This window comes from Solanum dulcamara, chromosome 3 (genome assembly GCF_947179165.1).
Source record: "Solanum dulcamara chromosome 3, daSolDulc1.2, whole genome shotgun sequence".
Lineage (NCBI taxonomy): Eukaryota > Viridiplantae > Streptophyta > Magnoliopsida > Solanales > Solanaceae > Solanum > Solanum dulcamara.
The window spans coordinates 3,128,232-3,147,385 of record NC_077239.1 but is presented as its reverse complement, the minus strand read 5'-3'; the positions used below and the strand labels follow the sequence as shown (position 1 = coordinate 3,147,385).

Below are 19,154 nucleotides of genomic sequence, written 5' to 3'. Positions count from 1 at the left end.
ACAGCGCGTATTTTGCTCCCCCTGATGAAAATATCACTTAATATCTCGAAGACGACGCATTCCAATTTTGTATCTCATTTTCTCAAAGGTTGAAGTTGACAATGCTTTGGTGAACATATCCGCCAAATTGTCACTTGAACGAATTTGTTGGACATCTATTTCACCCTTCTTTTGAAGATCATGAGTGAAAAAGAATTTTGGTGAAATATGTTTTGTTCTGTCTCCTTTGATGTATCCTCCCTTCAGTTGAGCTATACATGCAACATTGTCTTCATACAATATTGTTGGGCGTCTTTTGTCAAAGAAAGACCACATGTTTCTTGAATGTGTTCAGTTATTGATCTTAACCAAACACATTCTCGACTTGCTTCATGAATGGCTATTATCTCTGCATGATTTGAGGAAGTGGCAACCATAGTTTGCTTTGTTGAACGCCATGATATAGTTGTACCACCACATGTAAATAAATAGCCTGTTTGCGATCGACCTTTATGGGGATCAGATAAATATCCCGCATCTGCATAACCGATCAATTGTGACGTGGAATCATTTGAGTAAAACAATCCCATATCAATGGTACCTCGAAGGTATCTGAATATATGCTTAATTCCATTCCAGTGTCTGCGTGTTGGTGAAGAACTAAATCTTGCTAACAAGTTTACTGAGAAAGCTATATCTGGTCTAGAATTGTTGGCAAGATACATTAATGCACCAATTGCACTAAGGTATGGTATTTCAGCACCAATAAGTTCTTCATCATTTTCATAAGGCCGAAACGGATCTGTATTAATATCAAGAGATCTCACAACCATTGGAGTACTCAATGGGTGTGCTTTATCCATATAAAATCTCTTTAAAATATTTTCAGTATATGTTGACTGATGGACAAATATCCCATTTGTAAAATGTTCAATTTGTAGACCAAGACAAAATTTTGTCTTTCCAAGGTCTTTCATTTCAAACTCCCTTTTCAGACATTTTACTGCCTTTGAAAGTTCTTCTGGAGTTCCAATAATATTCAAATCATCAACATATACTGCTATTATGACAAATTCAGATCCAGACCTTCTCATAAAGACACAAGGGCAAATTGGATCATTTTTATATCCTTCTTTTAGCAAATATTCGCTAAGACGATTGTACCACATTCGCCCTGATTGTTTCAACCCGTACAAGGATTTTTGAAGTTTTATTGAGCAATTTTCTCGAGAATCCTTGTATGCTTCAGGCACTTTGAACCCTTCGGGAATTTTCATAAAAATGTCGTGGTCCAATGAACCATATAAATAGGCAGTGACCATGTCCATTAAGTGCATTTCAAGCTTTTCATGAACTGCCAAATTCATTAGATACCTGAAAGTAATTGCATCCACCACAGGGGAATATGTTTCCATATAGTCAATGTCAGGTCTTTGCGAAAAACCTTGGGCTACAAGTCGTGCTTTATATCTTATGACTTCACCCTTTTCATTTCGTTTACGCACAAAAACCCATTTGTGCCCTACTGGCTTGACATCTTCAGGTGTTCGAACTATTGATCCGAAAACTTCACGTTTTTAAGTGAATTTAACTCTGCTTGAATTGCATCCTTCCATCTTGGCCAATCATTTCTCTGTCTGCATTCATCGACAGATTTTGGTTCAAGATCCTTATCTTGTTGCATTATTTCAATGGCAACATTATAAGCAAAAATATTATCGACCACAATATCATTTCGGTTTCACCGTTTTCCTGTAGAGACATAACTTATTGAGATTTCTTCATTCTCATTATTTTTAGGTACTTGGACCTCCTCGGTGGTATCACCATTTGTTGTGTCTCTGGGCTCTTCTTGAGCACTCGCCTCCAAATTATGATCATCTTGATCATTTATTCCTTTCCTTTTTCGAGGATTTTTATCTTTGGAACCAAATGGTCTTTCACGTTTTAAGCGTGGTCTAGACTCATTTGTCTGAATAAGTTGTCCTATCGGAACATGAACTCGAACTTGAGCATTAGCAGCTGGGATATGCGATTTAGTAACCCGTGGAAGGTTAGTAAATGCATCCGGCAGTTGATTTGCAATATTCTGCAAATAAATCATCTTTTGAACTTCTTGCTCACATTGATTTGTTCGAGGATCTAAATGAGATAGTGACAATGAATTCCAATCTATCTCATTTTTCAACTGCTTATGTTCTCCCCCTAATGTTGGGTATACTGATTCATCAAAATGACAATCAGCGAATCTTGCTGTAAATAAATCTCCAGTCATAGGTTCCAGATATTTTATAATAGAAGGAGATTCATACCCAACATATATTCCCAATTTTCTTTGGGGACCCATCTTTGTGCGGTGCGGTGGAGCAATTGGGACATATACCGCACACCCAAATATTCTAAGATGGGATATATTTGGCTCCCTTCCAAACGCCAACTGTAATGAGGAAAATTCATGATAATTTGTTGGCCTTATGCGCACAAGTGCTGCTGCATGCAAAATAGCATGCCCCCATACTGAAATAGGAAGTTTTGTCCTCATTAGCAATGGTCTAGCTATCCATTGGAGGCGTTTAATCAATGATTCTGCTAGACCATTTTGAGTATGCACATGAGCGACCGGATGCTCAATTTTTATTCCAATCGACATACAATAATCATTAAATGATTGAGATGTGAATTCACCAGCATTATCAAGACGAATTGTCTTTATTGCATAATCTGGAAATTGTGCTCTTAACCTTATAATTTGAGCTAACAATCTCGCAAAAGCCATGTTGCGAGTTGATAATAAGCACACATGTGACCATCTTGTAGATGCATCTATCAAGACCATATAATATTTAAATGGTCCACATGAAGGGTGAATTGGCCCACATATATTACCCTGTATACGTTCCAGAAACGCAGGGGATTCAATCCCAACCTTAGTTGCTGATGGTTTGATAATCAGTTTTCCTTGGAAACAAGCAACACAAGAGAATTCCTTAGATTGAAGAATTTTCTGATTCTTCAAAGTGTGTCCATGTGAATTCTCAATAATTCTGCGCATCATATTATAACCGGGATGGCCCAACCGGTCATGCCAAATGATAAAATCATTAGAATCAGTAAACCTTTTGTTTACAATGGCATGTGATTCAACAGTACCAATATTTGTATGGTACAATCCAGAAGAAAGTGCAGGTAATTTTTCGTGCACAATTTTCTTCTCCATATTTATTGTAGTAATATAAAGGTATTCAACCTTTCCTTCATTTGCAGTCTCAATATGATAGTCATTTTGGCGAATAACCTTGAAACTTAACAAGTTTCTTTGAGACTTACTACAATATAATGCATTATCAATTACCAATATCGTTCCTCCAGGTAGTAATAAGGCTGCTTTTCCAGAGCCTTCAATTAATTTTGTACTACCAGATATTGTATTGACATAGGCCTTTTTCATAATCAAATGACAAAAATATTTCTTTTCTTTTAATATCGTATGAGTTGTGGCACTATCCAAAATGCACATATCTCCATTATTCATCTTGAATCCAATTGAAGACTAATAAATTTATTTATCTTCATAAAATAAAAATGCATTGTAAGAAATAAAATAAGTAACAATTTTGCTAGAAAAACATAAGTCCCTTTTTTTTTAAAGTTAAATTATGGTAATTTAGAATTTAAAAAATTATATGATTCAATTATGATGAATGTTACAATAATTTAGTTTATGGAATTATATACTTATTAACCTTAAATAAATATTTTCCACAAGTATTAAAAACAAATATAAAATATTATAAAACATTAATATAATATTATTCATCATGTATAGATAATTTGTTTATTGATAAAAATAATACAATCATTATATATTATTAATGTCTAAAACATTAACAAGAATAAACAATTAGTATAATGACATTAAATAAGGCGAATATTATTTTTAGTAACAATATGATATTAAGATTAAATAATAGCACACTAATAGTAATTAATTACAATATTGTAAAATAGCACAATGTAATAAACAATATACAATTATCATAAAAATGTGACCTTGATTATTATTTTTTTTCTTCTTCAAATACATAAACGTAAAAACACAATAATTCGAAGTACATGATAACATATTGAAAAATATGAAATTAAACATCAATTAAGATCCTTAAAAAAATCTTCAACCTCCAAATGAGTAATATCATTGAGGTCATTAAAATCATCATCCCTTAAGGCCAGATTTGTTTTAATATTATCATTATTCAAAGGCCTTGCCTCAACATTATTTTCGAACGCCAAGTGTGACTCTATCCGAGCATTAGAAGAAGAGGCACCACCTCTATTTGCCTTTCTTTTAAAAGAATTTTGATAAAGTCTTACAAAATGCTCAGGCGTTCGACATTCATTTTTCCAGTGGCCTTTCATGCCACAACGATGACAGTTACTTTTTGAAGGGCCATTTTGAGAACTGATATTGTTCTCCCTTTTATGTTGACCACCACCACGACGATTATTATATCGTCCTCTGCCATTGCCACGCCCACGTACATTATTGTGACCTTGATATTTATTATGTCTTCTTTCAGACTGGCCATGTGCTTTTACCATATTTGCCTCCGGTAACGGAGCAGTTCCAGTGGGACGGGTTTCATGATTTTTCATTAAAAGGGCATTATGTTGTTCAGCCACCAGAAGACATGATATCAATTCAGAGTATTTTTTAAAACCCTTTTCACGGTATTGCTGCTGTAATATTACATTAGAGACATGAAAAGTAGTTAGTGTCTTTTCTAACATGTCCTCATCATTTATATTTTCCCCACATAATTTTAATTGGGAAGTTATTCTAAATACAGCAGAATTATACTCAATTACGGTTTTAAAATCTTGAAACCGTAAGTGCATCCACTCATAACGAGCTCTTGGCAATACCGTTGCCCTGAGGTGGTCATACCTCCCTTTTAAGTCTTTCCACAATTCAAGTGGATCTTTCACTGCCAAGTATTTCATTTTTAGGCTTTCATCTAGATGATGACGAAGGAAAATCATAGCCTTTGCTTTATCCTGACTTGATGCTGTATTTCCTTCAATTATAGCATCACCAAGACCCTCAGCGGTAAGGTGAATTTCAGCATCAAGTACCCATGACAAATAATTTTTACCAGAAATATCAAGTGCCACAAATTCCAATTTTGACAAGTTTGACATGATGAAAATTAATTTGAAAGTAACAAAGATAACTTAAAAATTAAATTTCTTTAGTAGATATACCTGATATAGAAGTTAATTTTCTGAAAAATTAGAGCTTCGTGCTGATAACGTGTTATAAATTAACTTACTTGACAATTTTATAAAGGAAAAAGAACAAGAGAATAATATAGAAAGTATTAATAGAGAGAGTAGTAATATAGAGAGAGTAATAGTAATTCTCTTCTTTTATATGTTTTGTGTGTTTTTACATTGAAGTTTAAGGCTATATTTATAGCCATATTTACAAGTGGAGGAAAATATTAGTGGGCAATTTACCCACTTAAAAAGTAAATGGACTATCCACCATTTTAAGTGGACAACCATTTTACTTGGTTGATAATATGCATTTAATTATCACTTAGTGATCTTTTTTTCAAAGTCAGCATGATAAAAATATTTGGTGATTTTTTTTAATTCATTCAAATATTGATAATAATGATGAAATTACATGCCTTCAAGAGGTGTCAATTGGCGCCACACCATATAGCTATGCAAAAAATTATTCCTATATATATAATATGTACATTGACTTTTTTTTTTGTATTTTTGGTGTGTTTATTCTTTTATATTTTAAGATACTTTAGAAAAAATCTTAACTCTATCACTTTTTTTAATATCTATTTATATATGTGCATGATCAAAATCGAGAGATAGCTAACAGGTTGAAATTAATTGAGGGACACACAAACATTGACAAACACATGACTATATATAGTGATGTTAGAAGCTTTTAAAAAATCTAAAAACATGACAAATACATGACTAAATAATTGTGTTATTATATTTGGAATTATTCAGCCTTGGGTCCTATGAATTATGAATAGATAAAAAGGACAGTTCGGTGCACTAAAACTCCTATTATGCGCATGATTCGAGGAAGAGCCTGACCACAAGGGTCTATTGTACGCAGTCTTACCTTGCATTTCTGCCAGAGGCTATTTTCAAGACTTGAACCCGTAACCTCCTAGTCACATGATAACAATTTTATCGATTACTCCAAGATTCTCCGTCAATGAATTATGAAAAGATAAAAAATCAAAAACCTTAGATGGATTGTTGGACTAAGAAACAGTAATTACCAACCCATGTGATCTTCCAATATTGAAAATTTCAACAATTATAAATAGTAGTCATTTTTATATACCTTGTGATGATGTGTGAAGAATATTGTAGAATAAATTATGAGAAAATGAGGTTAGTGTTTTGAAAAGGTTGAAAGGAGATGTTCCTTTTCCTTTAACTCTATTCTCGACTTGAATTATATATCCAAAAAAGTCCGCTCTCGACTATTTCACACGCTGCCTAGCAGAGACGGAACTTTTGATATAATAATTTATTTAATGTTTGTTTGAGTAATTATATTATGTTGTCGAGCTATTGTATTCAAAGGAGATTAGTCAAAAGAATTATTATTGAATCAGTGAAGATTTTGATGCAATTGATTAAATTTTTTTAAAAAGAGTATCGAGATAGTTACATCTGTTCTATTTTTCAAATATTATTTTCACCAACACATGACAACGATGATGGGAAGAAGTGGATATAAACATGAAAAACATATACTCTATTTTTGCAACCATTCCTCTCTTCAAACGATGCACTCTTAAAATAGTTCGACTGATTTAATTTAAGTTCATAAAAATCGAACAATTTAATTAAGAAACTCAAAGCGTGGAGTACATACTCCAATTATTATTTTCAATAAATATCCAAGAGTACAATATTACAAAAGAGTACAATATAATTTAATTTCTAAACTTGAGTTCTAAGAATTGATGGATATATTTTAGAGTTATTTTAACCCTATTAAATCCATCAAGTCATTATACATATAAAATCATAATTAACCCCATCTAAATAATAGTAATTTTTAAATAAAATTCCATTCCTCAAAATCCCATAATGGGGTTTCAGACAAATCTTTTAAACTTCCCATTGACTGTATGTGTTCTCCTAATGATGAACTTTCTAATGAACTTGTTTCAATATTATTATTATTATTATTATTATTATTTGATAGTGCAGCCTGATCACGATTAACATAATTAATTAGTGATTGATGAGGGGGTAATAATAATCCAGAACCAACTGGCCTTCTATCAAATGCCCTAACACGTTTTGATTCCTTGTAAACTCTGCACAAGCTGAATTCATGTTGCAACTGCATAAAAATCAAAAGAGTTTAATAAGTTATATATATATATATATATATATATATATATATATATATATATATATATATATATATATATATATATATGTGCCTCGATAACATAAATTAAATGCAATATAAATTTTATTTCAAAATTAATATTGAGATATTTTATTTAATCCTGCATACCAAATAAGTTATATATATATATATATATATTTAATTATAAAATATCTCATCTTATCCCAGAAACGAAACTATCCCTTTAAACCACAAAACAAACACAACTTTTGTAAGTAAATCAAGAAATAATATCAATTTTAAATTATCAAAGATGAGCAAGAATAACTTAGAAAAATATGTGTGTAGCCATATTTTTTATGTGCGGTGAATTTATTAGTTAATATAATGTATTGTCTATATCAATATATTATCAAGAAATAGTGGAAAGCAAAAGAAGATAATCATGAAGAAGCATATGCCAAACACTAGCTGATACATAGTTAAAAACAAACAAATAATCCATAGCTAATTCTTTTTTTTTCTCTATACAAGTTGACAATATATTCAAACACTAAATAATTTTCCTAGGGTCCCATGTATTGTACTCGTTGAGTATATAAGTAAATGAATGAATTATATTTTTTTAACAATTTAAACTATTAGATGGTAGGATCACACTTGACTATAGTATCAGATCAGAGCAGAGCAGACAAAGATTCTTAGATTACTAGCCTGTTTTGATTGACTTATTTTTAAGCATCTTATAAGTTAAAAATTATTTTTAAAAAAAGTAGGTGCAAATCAATTTTTTTTTGACTTATAAACGGTTTTCAACTTATAAACTGCTTAAAATAAGTTCATTAAAATAAAATCAACTATTTATTGAGGCTTATTTTAAGCACAAAATGACTTTAAGTTGATTAGTCAAATATTCAAAAAAAAAACTGAAAACAACTTATAAGCCAATCCAAACGGCCTCTACCCATCTTACTGCCATCATTTATCCAAAACAAAAAAATCACGTTCTTTGGCTATGAAAAAAAACATTATGCCCATGTAAATGAGAAAAGGTTGTGTTGAAAATAAAATAATATTTTTAGTTTGATTATCTTTTTTTTTTAAAATTATAAACAAATTTAAAATTAGCTACGAACTTGTATTCATTGCTAAATTACTCGTGGATAACATTTTTCTTAATAATTTGTTGCTGAATAAAATTATCGACGAATTTTATTATTTAGCTATAAAATTTGTTCTTTGCTAATTTTTATTTTTATTAATAAAATGTAACACAAAATATAATTTAATTAAAACTCTCTATTTTATTCTTAAAAAGGTAATTTATAGCTATATAAATATGTATATTTTAAATTATAATTTTTCAAAAGGCTTCTTTCCAATCAAATATCGTCACATTATCTGCACGAGGCAATGATTAATGTCAGAACTACCTTTATTCATCACAATATAACTGTTACTGTTATACAGAAGCACGGCTAGAAGTACGCAATTGTTCGATGATATGCTTGCTTCTATTTAATAGTATTTTTAAAATTTTAGTATATTTTATGTTTTAATTTATTTGTTTTATTTTTATTTTTATTTTGTTATATATTTGAAAATTATTTAAAAAGTACTATTATAAATTACAATAATTAATAATATAAAATATTTTATCAGTATCATATAAATTGTGATAAAAAAAGTAATATATATTATTAAATAGTAACATCAAAAAGTACAATAAATCACAATAACTATAGTTATTTTTACATAATATCATATTGAAGTGTGTAATTATTTAGAGATAGATCCAAGATTTAAAATCATAGATTCTTACAATGATATGATCTAGTTAATATTACAATAATAATAATAATAACTGAGTTCACTGTCAATAATAATATATTGGGACTCTAGATCTGTCTTTTTCATTTCATCTAAAATTTAAACGGTTAGTGAAAACACATTTTTCAAATTAATAATACTCGTATCTCAACATAACTAGTTTTGCTTATTATATATGAGCAATTATTATAGTGTTATTATATATTTTTTCAATGGCATGATCGTATAAAAATTCTTTTACAATATATTAAGTATTTTTTTTGATTTTCCACATGATTTCTAGTACCTATATTGATGTTCTGACTAATTTATATTTATGTCGTGTAAGGTACGTTTCTTCAAAGGGTCGGAAAGGATTTATTCCTACTATGATTTCTTTCTATCAATATCGCTCAAATTCGATACCTTTAATTAAGGATGAACCGATCTTATCCGTCCCATCATAATCCTTCACGATTGGTGTATTAAAGTTAAAAAGTCATGATAAAAACCTAGAAGTACTACAACTAGTTAAAAAACCCTAACTTTTTTAGGGTTGCAAAACTAACCTTTAAATTTGTGACATGATTATTGGTTAGTGAAGCTTCTCCATGACTAGCTTTATATTCATTCATCTTCCATTGTGTTTTCTCCCCATTTGGAGCTCTTCCTTTATAGAAAACCATTGTTCTTTTGCCTCCAATAATTCTATTATTGTTTGATGAATATACATAACCAGGAGTACCAGTAGCTTTCCAAAATCCATGTGTTGTAAGTCTAGTAGGTCTTCCTCCTTTTGCTTCCCTATCTTGAATTGGAATGAAGAAAAACCATTGCTTATTGTCATGTCTAATGACTTCACCTGCCATATCTGGTTGAAAAGAAAGAGTTTAAGAATTCTATGAACTACTATGACAACAACATATCTGGTGTAATCCTATAAGTGAGGTCAGCGAGGGAGGTATGTACGAAACCTTGTCCCTCTAATGTGGAGGTAGGAGGATTGTTTCCGATAGATCCTCGGCTCAAGTAAAGCATAACAAATACAAACCAATTCTATGATTTAGTACTAGAATACTATACCCAGTATAATCGCACAAGTAGAATTTAAGAAGAGTGATGTGTACGCCTTACCCTTATATTGTGGAGGTAGGGATATTGTAATTTCCGATAGATCCTCGGTTCGAGTAAAATAACAAATACAAAATAATTCTATTAATTGGCAATATCAAAAGATTCACACTATAGGCACCGTCGGATTCAAGATTTTTGTTAAGAATGATTCAAAATATATAAAGAAGTAAACTCACAAAATTTTTACACTATCAAACCACCTGAAACATAGTATATAATTACATATAGTGTTATTAATAGCTTGAGACTAATAATTATATTGTTGAAGATAAAATTAAATGAATAAAAATGTGTTTCCTCTAATACCTTAAATTTTAAATGATATAATCACATATTTCAATTGTAACCTAAAAACCCAATTTAAAACATTCTACCAACACTAACATTGTAAAAATTAGGTTAAAATTTAAATCTTAAAAAAAAAAGAAGAATATTTAGCTCATGTATATTGTTGCATGCTGAAACTCTAAAATCTAAATTGAGTTATTAGACTTTTTTAAAATTTTCAATTTGAATCTTGATATCTATTGAAAGAATCAAATCAATGAAGTGAAGACTTAAAAGTTACATAAAATGAAGGTTAAGTAACAAGTAATTGATCTTTTTAACATAAAATAAATTGTTTGATATGATAATTAAACCATCATATAACAAAAATTGAACAAAGGGGTAACTTAAACTTGAATGGTTTTTCATTTTAGAGAGAATTAAAGTCATAATTTCTCAAAAGAATTGCTTACAAAAATTTCACTTAAAAATATTTTCCGATTTTCAAGAATATTATGAAATCATGAACAAAAAATTTTGAATCATCAAATTTTATTCATAATTTTAAGTGCTAAGACTTTCTTTCGACATGTAACAAAAGGAATTAATTAATTCCTAATTTTTTTTCACCTCGATTGATGGCTTCTACAACAAAAAAATAAATATAAGAGGAACTTAATATTACAAAAGAAAATTTAATATATGTTGTATGATATCTAGGTTTTCAAGAACATGAAAAATAAATAAATTAAATTACCAAAAATATATATATTTTTTAATCATGCAAACCTGGGAGTTCAGATGGATTGTAATGATAAATATTAACAACTGGTATAAGACGTTGAATGTCATTTCTTTTTCCATCAAGCTTATTTCTCAAATAAAATTCCACCAATTCTTCTTCTGTTGGATAAAATCTATATCCTGGTGGTAATACATTATTATCATATATATTATTCTCCATTTTTTTCCAACAAAAATAATAATAATATTTTTGTATATATATATATATATATATATATATATATATATTTCTCTCTATTGTTTTCTTAACTCAATAATCTTGAAAAAATCTCACTCACTTATTAATTTTGTGCATGTCAAGGTTTGTTCTAGCTCAGTATTTATAGAGTTAAAAAAGTGAGAAAAAATATTATTAATTTTTTTGGAGGGGGGTGTTTGGGGGTAGGGGTAGGAAACGAGTGAATATTAAAAGGAGTGAAAAGACTTGGAAATTTCAACGGCGTGTGAACGTACAAGAGGAAACCTTAATACATTTTCCTTCGTTATGAGTTGTACTTTGTGCAATGAATAAATGTACATTCATTTTTGTAGAAGGGTGTGGAATTAGTCAAGTAATTTCTACTTCAAAAACTTGCACATTTTTTTTTTTTGAAAAATAAGTAAAATAATTTCTAGAAAAAGAATGTTTTATAATCTAGCCAACGGCGAAATCAGAAATTTCGCTAATACTATTGTATGTGTGAGTCAAGATTTTACTTACACTTTGTTTGGATGGTTGTTACGCATTGTTTTCTAATATATCGTATTGTATTGTATCATACCGGATTTCATAAATACAGTGTTTGGATAGATTGTATCGTTTTTATTGTTACATCATGTCATAAATCTATGATTTGAATGATAAACTTACAAGAAAAGTATGATACATGATAGAGCTACTATGTAAAGGTAGGATAAAAGATGAAATATAATTATTAAATAATAAATAAAGACAAAATGAATAGAAAATATTAAGGTAACGACACGATCACACCAAATCAGTTGTCACATAAAATGAGTCTTTTCGTCGTTACCTAACGATGGATTTAAACGATACGATATAATAGAATTTAAGTAACAATCAAACAAACATTATATTTAAACTAATAATACAATACAATACAACGGGTAACAACCATCCAAACAAGGTGTTAGTGATCTGAATGAGTAATTTGAAGGGACAATTTCAAATATATACAATAAACTAATTAGTTTACAACAAATATAGTCATGCTTTATTTACATAAAAAATAGTCAAAATCATATGAAATATACAGTGATTATACAATTTAGCTTGCCAAAAGTCATAGAAAGTATACATTGACTATACAATATAGATTAATTATACATGAGTTATACACTGAATATATATTATGATACGCTCAAAAACTGAATATAGCTTGACTATACATGAAATATACATTGACTATACACACCTATACAACGAATGTCCATTTTTTTTGTAATTACTTTTGTCGAATGGTCATGTGGCGTAATTATCCCTAATTTAAATTAGTGCAGACTAGTTTCCTACCCCCCCCCCTTCTACACACATGTATGTGTGTAAATATAAACTCTTGTTGATATTTCCAATCAACTATAAATTTAGTATAGTTTCATAAGGGAGGTCTATTTTCTATCATTAAACATAATAGAGAAAAATTATTTATTTCAGAGGTGAATTCAAGATTTTAAATTTATGGATTTCGGAAAAGATATTTTTGGAATACAAAAATGAGTTTAATTAGTAAAAAGGAACCCCATTAGGCTCTCATGTACAATTATTAATACATTTAACTAATTTTTCAACACTATAACATAATCTCAGAAAAATTTATTGATATCCGCCCCTAGTTTATCCATCCACGTTGTAAATGAATGTCCTACTTGATCCATTTTGAATTCATTCGGAGGTTTTCGAGTCTTGTTATGAACTAAAGTTCTAAAGAATTGTGATCTCAATCACTTTCCAGCCCAAGACAACGATCTTCCGTCCTTTTTTTCAAAGGCAAAATCAAGCTCGTTATGGTCAACAAAAAATTAATAATATATGTGTATGTTTTTGAAAAAGCGATATACATATATATACTGTATAATTTTCAAGTGAAGGGCATTGATCAATCAGCCATCCATCAGTACACGATAGCTTCACCCCTGTATCTAGTTACTCATATAATTCTTTATATATGATACTATTAAAAAAGATAAATTAGGAATTACTTTTATTGGACAAATATATAGTATTAGTTCAAGATTGGATAATAATATTACCATGCATGGAAGAACATGATGTCTAGAATCAACTTGTATTTGTTTAGTTATTAATATTAATAATAGTATTATCTTTTGCATAATAAAAAGTTAAGAATATATTATCCCAGCATTTTTTCAAAACTTTTTTTTTTAATAATCAAAGTCACGATCTTATTTAATTTCTTTAACTTATTTAACCAAGAACGTGGAAAAAATAAGATTAAAGTCAACAATTTATTTGTATGCTATTTTTTTAAAAGTCAAACAATCTACGATTTTGTTATTTTCACCCTTTTTTCCTTTGAGAATTTAATTTTATACGTTGATAAGTACTACAAATAGCTAAGTTTGACTATAAGCTCACTTTCTTGCTATTTTCCATAATTATATGAATCGAATAATTTTGTCCATTATATTTTGTTTACCATAAGCAAATAAGATCCGAACGTTGATTTATAAGATTTATAACCACTTCATTAATTATTAAGTCATGTCCTTGAGCACATTATTTCTTCGAAGATGTCACACTTTGTGATCCTTACCTTCCTAATATATAATATGATAGTTTTGAAATAATATGATTGTAAATTACAGTTTATATCAAAGAAAATATTTTTGAATGAGTTGATTTTGTTTCATCCTATGTTTTCAATGCATCAAATTAACTAATAACCAACTATGGTGAAATATCTCCTAGGGAAAAAGATTCAAAGAAGTCTAAATGATCATTCTCCAATCTTCAATCGGTGTCAGAAATCTGCGGGGACACATTAAATTTAGATTCATGATAGAAAGTTTCATATTGAGGGTAAAAAAGCTTCCTAATAAAGGTAACTTTGCACCTAACATGGCTCAAATCTGATACCTCTAGTTAAGAACGAAAGACTACTCATCACTCCACCCCAACCAGGTTTCAATCTCTTATATATATATCAAGTGTAAGTGCTTTGCAATTGCGTATTACGTTAATTAATAATAAATGTATATAAAAAAAAGAACAAATTATTATATATACTTTAATTATATTATTAAGTACAAAACTCTTAAAATTAACAAATATTTATCAAAATGGACTTTAATCAATTTCAAAGTCCTAAATAATGTAGAATATTGACTTCTTTTACAAAAGTGTCCAGCTCCTTAGACTAAAATTATTTTGGTTTTCAAAATTCTACATAAGTAACATTAATTAGTAAAAATAATTCCCAAATCATCTTTGATAAGGAAAAAAAATTCCTAAATCTATACTAACAAAAGTCTTTACACCACAGATAGTACAATACTAATTTTTGTATTCAGCACTTTACAATAACCAAATTCTAGAAGATAATCACTATTTATATTGACTATTGGACAGTTGATTATATATATATATCCTTTAACGGCAATAGACCATAAGATATTTCACCATAAGCCAATGAGATCTGAACATTGATCTCCAAAATTTATAATCACTTCATTAATTACTAAGTCAAGTCCTTTAACACATTATTTGATCTTCGAAGATGTCATACTTTGTGATCCTTGCATTCCTAATATATAATATGATAGTTATGAAATAATATGATTGTATATTACCGTTCATATCAAAGAAAATATTTTTGAATGAATTGATTTTGTTTCATCCTATGTTTTCATTGCATCTAATTAACTAATTATAACCAGCTATGGTGAAACCTCTCATAGAAAAAAGGATTCAAAGATGTCTAAATGATCACTCTTCAATCTCCGATCGGTGTCAAAAACCCATGTTGGGGACCAACTAAATCTAGATTCACGCTGCGAAGTCTCATATTATGGGTAAAAATGCTCCCTAATAAGATAACTTTGTACCTAGCAGGGCTCGAATCTGATACCTCTAATTAAGAACGAAAGAGTACTTACCACTCCACCCCAACTTGACTCCAATCTCCTATATATAATTTTACTCACTATAACCTAGACTGAATTTTGATAGACTTTGAAATTGAATTTCTTTACATAGAAATGTAAATAATTGTTTTAGTTATATTCAAATCCTAGGGTTTCATGTATGAACAATGGCTGGAAAGTTAATACTATACTCTTATTTTAACATAATTAAGAAAGAAAATGTTGATTCCTAAAAGCTTGCAAATATACTTTTTCAGTCAAATTTTAAGTTTACCGGGAAAAAGGAATTTACCATATACTCAAGTCAATTTAAGGACCCGTTTATCTTTAGTAAGACTAATGGATTCCTAAATCAAACTATTAAGATGTTGCATTAAAGATTTATAATATTGTTATCTCATCTAAATGGTTAACGAGGCGACAACTGAAAATTATGATGGATGATAGTACGTACTAACTGATGATATCGATAGTTGGTGAAATATGATGGGGTCAATATTAGTAATTGTATAATAATAATTAATGAATGATGGTAAATAGTGATTACCGATGATAATATGTAACAATTTATGATTTTAGTGATTAGCGGTGATGGTTATAGCTAAACGGTGGCGGTGCTGAATACGCTTAATAATATCACAATTTTTATTATCGATCTAAATAAGAAGTTGTACGTATGATCAAACTTTTTTATTTTTTGTGGCAAAATTATAATAATATTTTGTTATAGATCCGAGTAAAACTTCATAATTTCTAGTCGTTCTTCAAAACCAAGAAAAAGCACGTCAAGTATTGAGAAATTTCTTTGTTGACTACTTTTTCTTTTCACACTTACTCTATATGAAAAAAAAACCCTAATTCCTTCAACACAACCGCGTCAAATGCATGGAATCCTAGTTATTAGTTAACATCAATGTAGGAATCTTTGTCCCACATCTTGTCTCTCTAGCTATTTTATTACTTCAAAACACACTTAATAGTCAACTTAATTTTCTTTTTTTTGATACTATATTAGATCAATATTTTTCACTTAGTTATATCACTATTAAAAAATGTGTCAAAACCGACGAACATGATCAAATCGACGACTGTACATTGTCATTTTTGTTACACCCTAATTTAGGATAAGAAGTTTCATGTCGGCAAAACATAAGAGAGATATTGGGTATATAAGTAAGCAAGCCTTACACACTAGTGACATGTTTTAAAGGCGTGCGGGTCTAGGTTTAGAGCGAACAATAGGAGTGTTCACGATTTGGGTAAAAATCGATCCAAATCGAAAAATCAAATCAAATCGATCAAATAAACCGATTTTTTATTTGGTTTGTTTTGGTTTTACATTTTTAAAAACCAATAATATTTAGTTTGGTTTTGATTTTAATTTTGTTAAAAAAAATCGAAGAAATAATAGAACCGAACCGACAAATTATATACATATTTTTTTATAATTGTATATACATAATAATATATTATTTTTTATGAATATCTTTTTATGCAAAACATACAGCACACTAATTTAAAATAGTAAGGTTTAATACGTCTTTTATTTATACAACTATATCATTAGCTTATGCATTATTCAGTAAGTTTATGTTGTTTAGTATATTGAATTAGCTAACAATATAAGCAGGAAGTTAAACATAATTAAATTTCTAGTATAAGAATTATAATATCCACAATGGCACGAAGACAATTTATTTTTTATGAATGAATTATTATTATCTTTTCTTTTCTTTTGAATGAATCTTTTTTATTTTTATTTTTGTGTATGGTTAATAACCGAATAACCAAATCAAACCAAACCGATGAATGTATATTTTAATTGATTTGGTTTGGTTTTAATAATTTTAAAACCGATTAAATTGGTTTGGTTTTGATTTTGACTAATAACCGAACCAAACCGATTCGTGACTAGCGAACAATATCACTAGTGGGTTGGGCCGTTATAAATGATATCAGAGTCACTCTTGTGTCAGCTTTGTCGATGTGGAGAAGAATTCAACTGAGTTTAGGCAAAGTCTAATAAGACGGGACAAATCTCATACAGTGGAGTAAACCTCATTAAGGACGCTGAGTCCATAAGAGGAGATCTATGTAACACCCAACTTAAGATAAGAAGTCTCACATCGACAAAATATATATAAGAGAGATGTTAGATATATAAGTAAGTAGGCCTTACACACTAGTAATGCATTTTAAAGCTGTGTAGCTCTAGGTCTAGAGCGGACAATATCACTAGTGGGTTGGGCCGTTACAGATGGTATCAGAGTCACTCTTGTGTCGGCCTTGTCGATGTATAGAAGAGTTCAACTGAATTTAGAAAAATTCAAATAAGGTAGGGCAAATCTCATACGGTGGTATAAACCTCAGCAAGGACGTTGAGTCCATAAAGGAGATGTATGTGACACTCCAACTTAGGATAAAAAATTTCACATCAACGAAACACAAAAAATATATTGGTTATATATATAAAAATGTCTTTCGTACACACTAGTGTCTGTCCGTCGATTTTTCAAAAATTCCCATAAAAACATGATTTTATATTTTTTTGGAGGCCTGGTTTAATTATGGTCGGATGACTTGTTGAAATTCCCAAATTAAATATAGTGTTGACCAACTGATTTAGTTGAACTTTATTCTATTCCATTTTCTACCATTGGAATTAATTAGTCATTTGTCAATTAATTAAGATAGAAGTTGTAGAAAATAGAATAAAATAAAGTTCAAATAAACTAGTTGGTCAACACTATGTTTAATTTGCGATTGCAATAGATAATCATGAATTATTTCAACTCCAATAACTAATTAATATTTTAGGCAATTATAAATATATTTCTCAAAAGAACTTGTGAAGGCAAATTATAATATTATAAATGAATTGTGTTTTATAATATGATATTAATATATTGGTTATGTTTCAAATATTGATACCATTTTAGCAAATTCTACCTATGCTACTGTAAAAATATTCTCTCGATAATTTGATAGACTATAAAAATAAAGTTTTGAGTTTAATATGTGAAACTTTATATTTAAAAATGACTATTTGTAAAATTAGGAGTTATAGTTGTGATGCTGGGCCATAGACCTCATTTGGGTTCCTTCCATTATAGAGTTTTCATGTATTGGGCCATGTGGTAAAATTATTTGGATGAATATTTTTTAATAAATAATTATTGATTTTAGTAATATTTTTTTATTTATTATCATTTATATTAATATATAGCAATATTATGATAAATCTATTACGTACTAAAAGTGAATTAAACATGCAATATAAATGTATTATAAGTGTTTTAAAATATATTATTCTTATTTGGTAAAAAAAAATTGACACAATGTATTATAAGTGTATTAAAGTTTGTGATTAATATATTATCCATGATTAAACTTGTATTATATATATTTTATAAATTATTTTCTGTAATATATATTAAATTGATATTATAAATTGTATTATAAGTGTCCAATGAAAATAAAATATTATTACTATAGATGATCATATTTTTCTTAATATAGCATATCTATGTAAGTTTCCCTTTTATTTTTAAATTTTATTTTTATGTGTGTTAGGGGGAGTGAATAAAGAATAATGTTACTATTATTTCACCCCTAAAATATAGTGTTCTCATCTATTTTACAG

General features: G+C 28.9%; 1 protein-coding gene across 1 annotated transcript; it reads right to left on the bottom strand.

The window, feature by feature from the left end:
• Nucleotides 1–6,959: 6,959 nt before the first annotated feature.
• On the bottom strand, nucleotides 6,960–11,603 carry LOC129881447 (NAC domain-containing protein 90-like). Its single transcript, XM_055955652.1, has 3 exons — nucleotides 11,393–11,603; nucleotides 9,772–10,073; nucleotides 6,960–7,381 (listed from the first exon to the last, which is right to left on the bottom strand). Exons 1-3 carry the CDS (start codon nucleotides 11,565–11,567, stop codon nucleotides 7,091–7,093), a joined length of 768 nt encoding a protein of 255 aa, XP_055811627.1. The 5' UTR covers nucleotides 11,568–11,603; the 3' UTR covers nucleotides 6,960–7,090.
• Nucleotides 11,604–19,154: the final 7,551 nt, after the last annotated feature.

Excerpts from the sequence above, each read along its gene's own strand:
- LOC129881447 (XM_055955652.1), bottom strand. The coding sequence starts at position 11,567 with ATGGAGAATAATATATATGATAATAATGTATTACCACCAGGATATAGA. Across the intron at positions 10,074-11,392 it reads CAATCCATCTGAACTCCCAG|ATATGGCAGGTGAAGTCATT; the intron begins GTTTGCATGATT and ends CTTTTCAACCAG. Across the intron at positions 7,382-9,771 it reads ATCATGTCACAAATTTAAAG|TTGCAACATGAATTCAGCTT; the intron begins GTTAGTTTTGCA and ends ATTTTTATGCAG.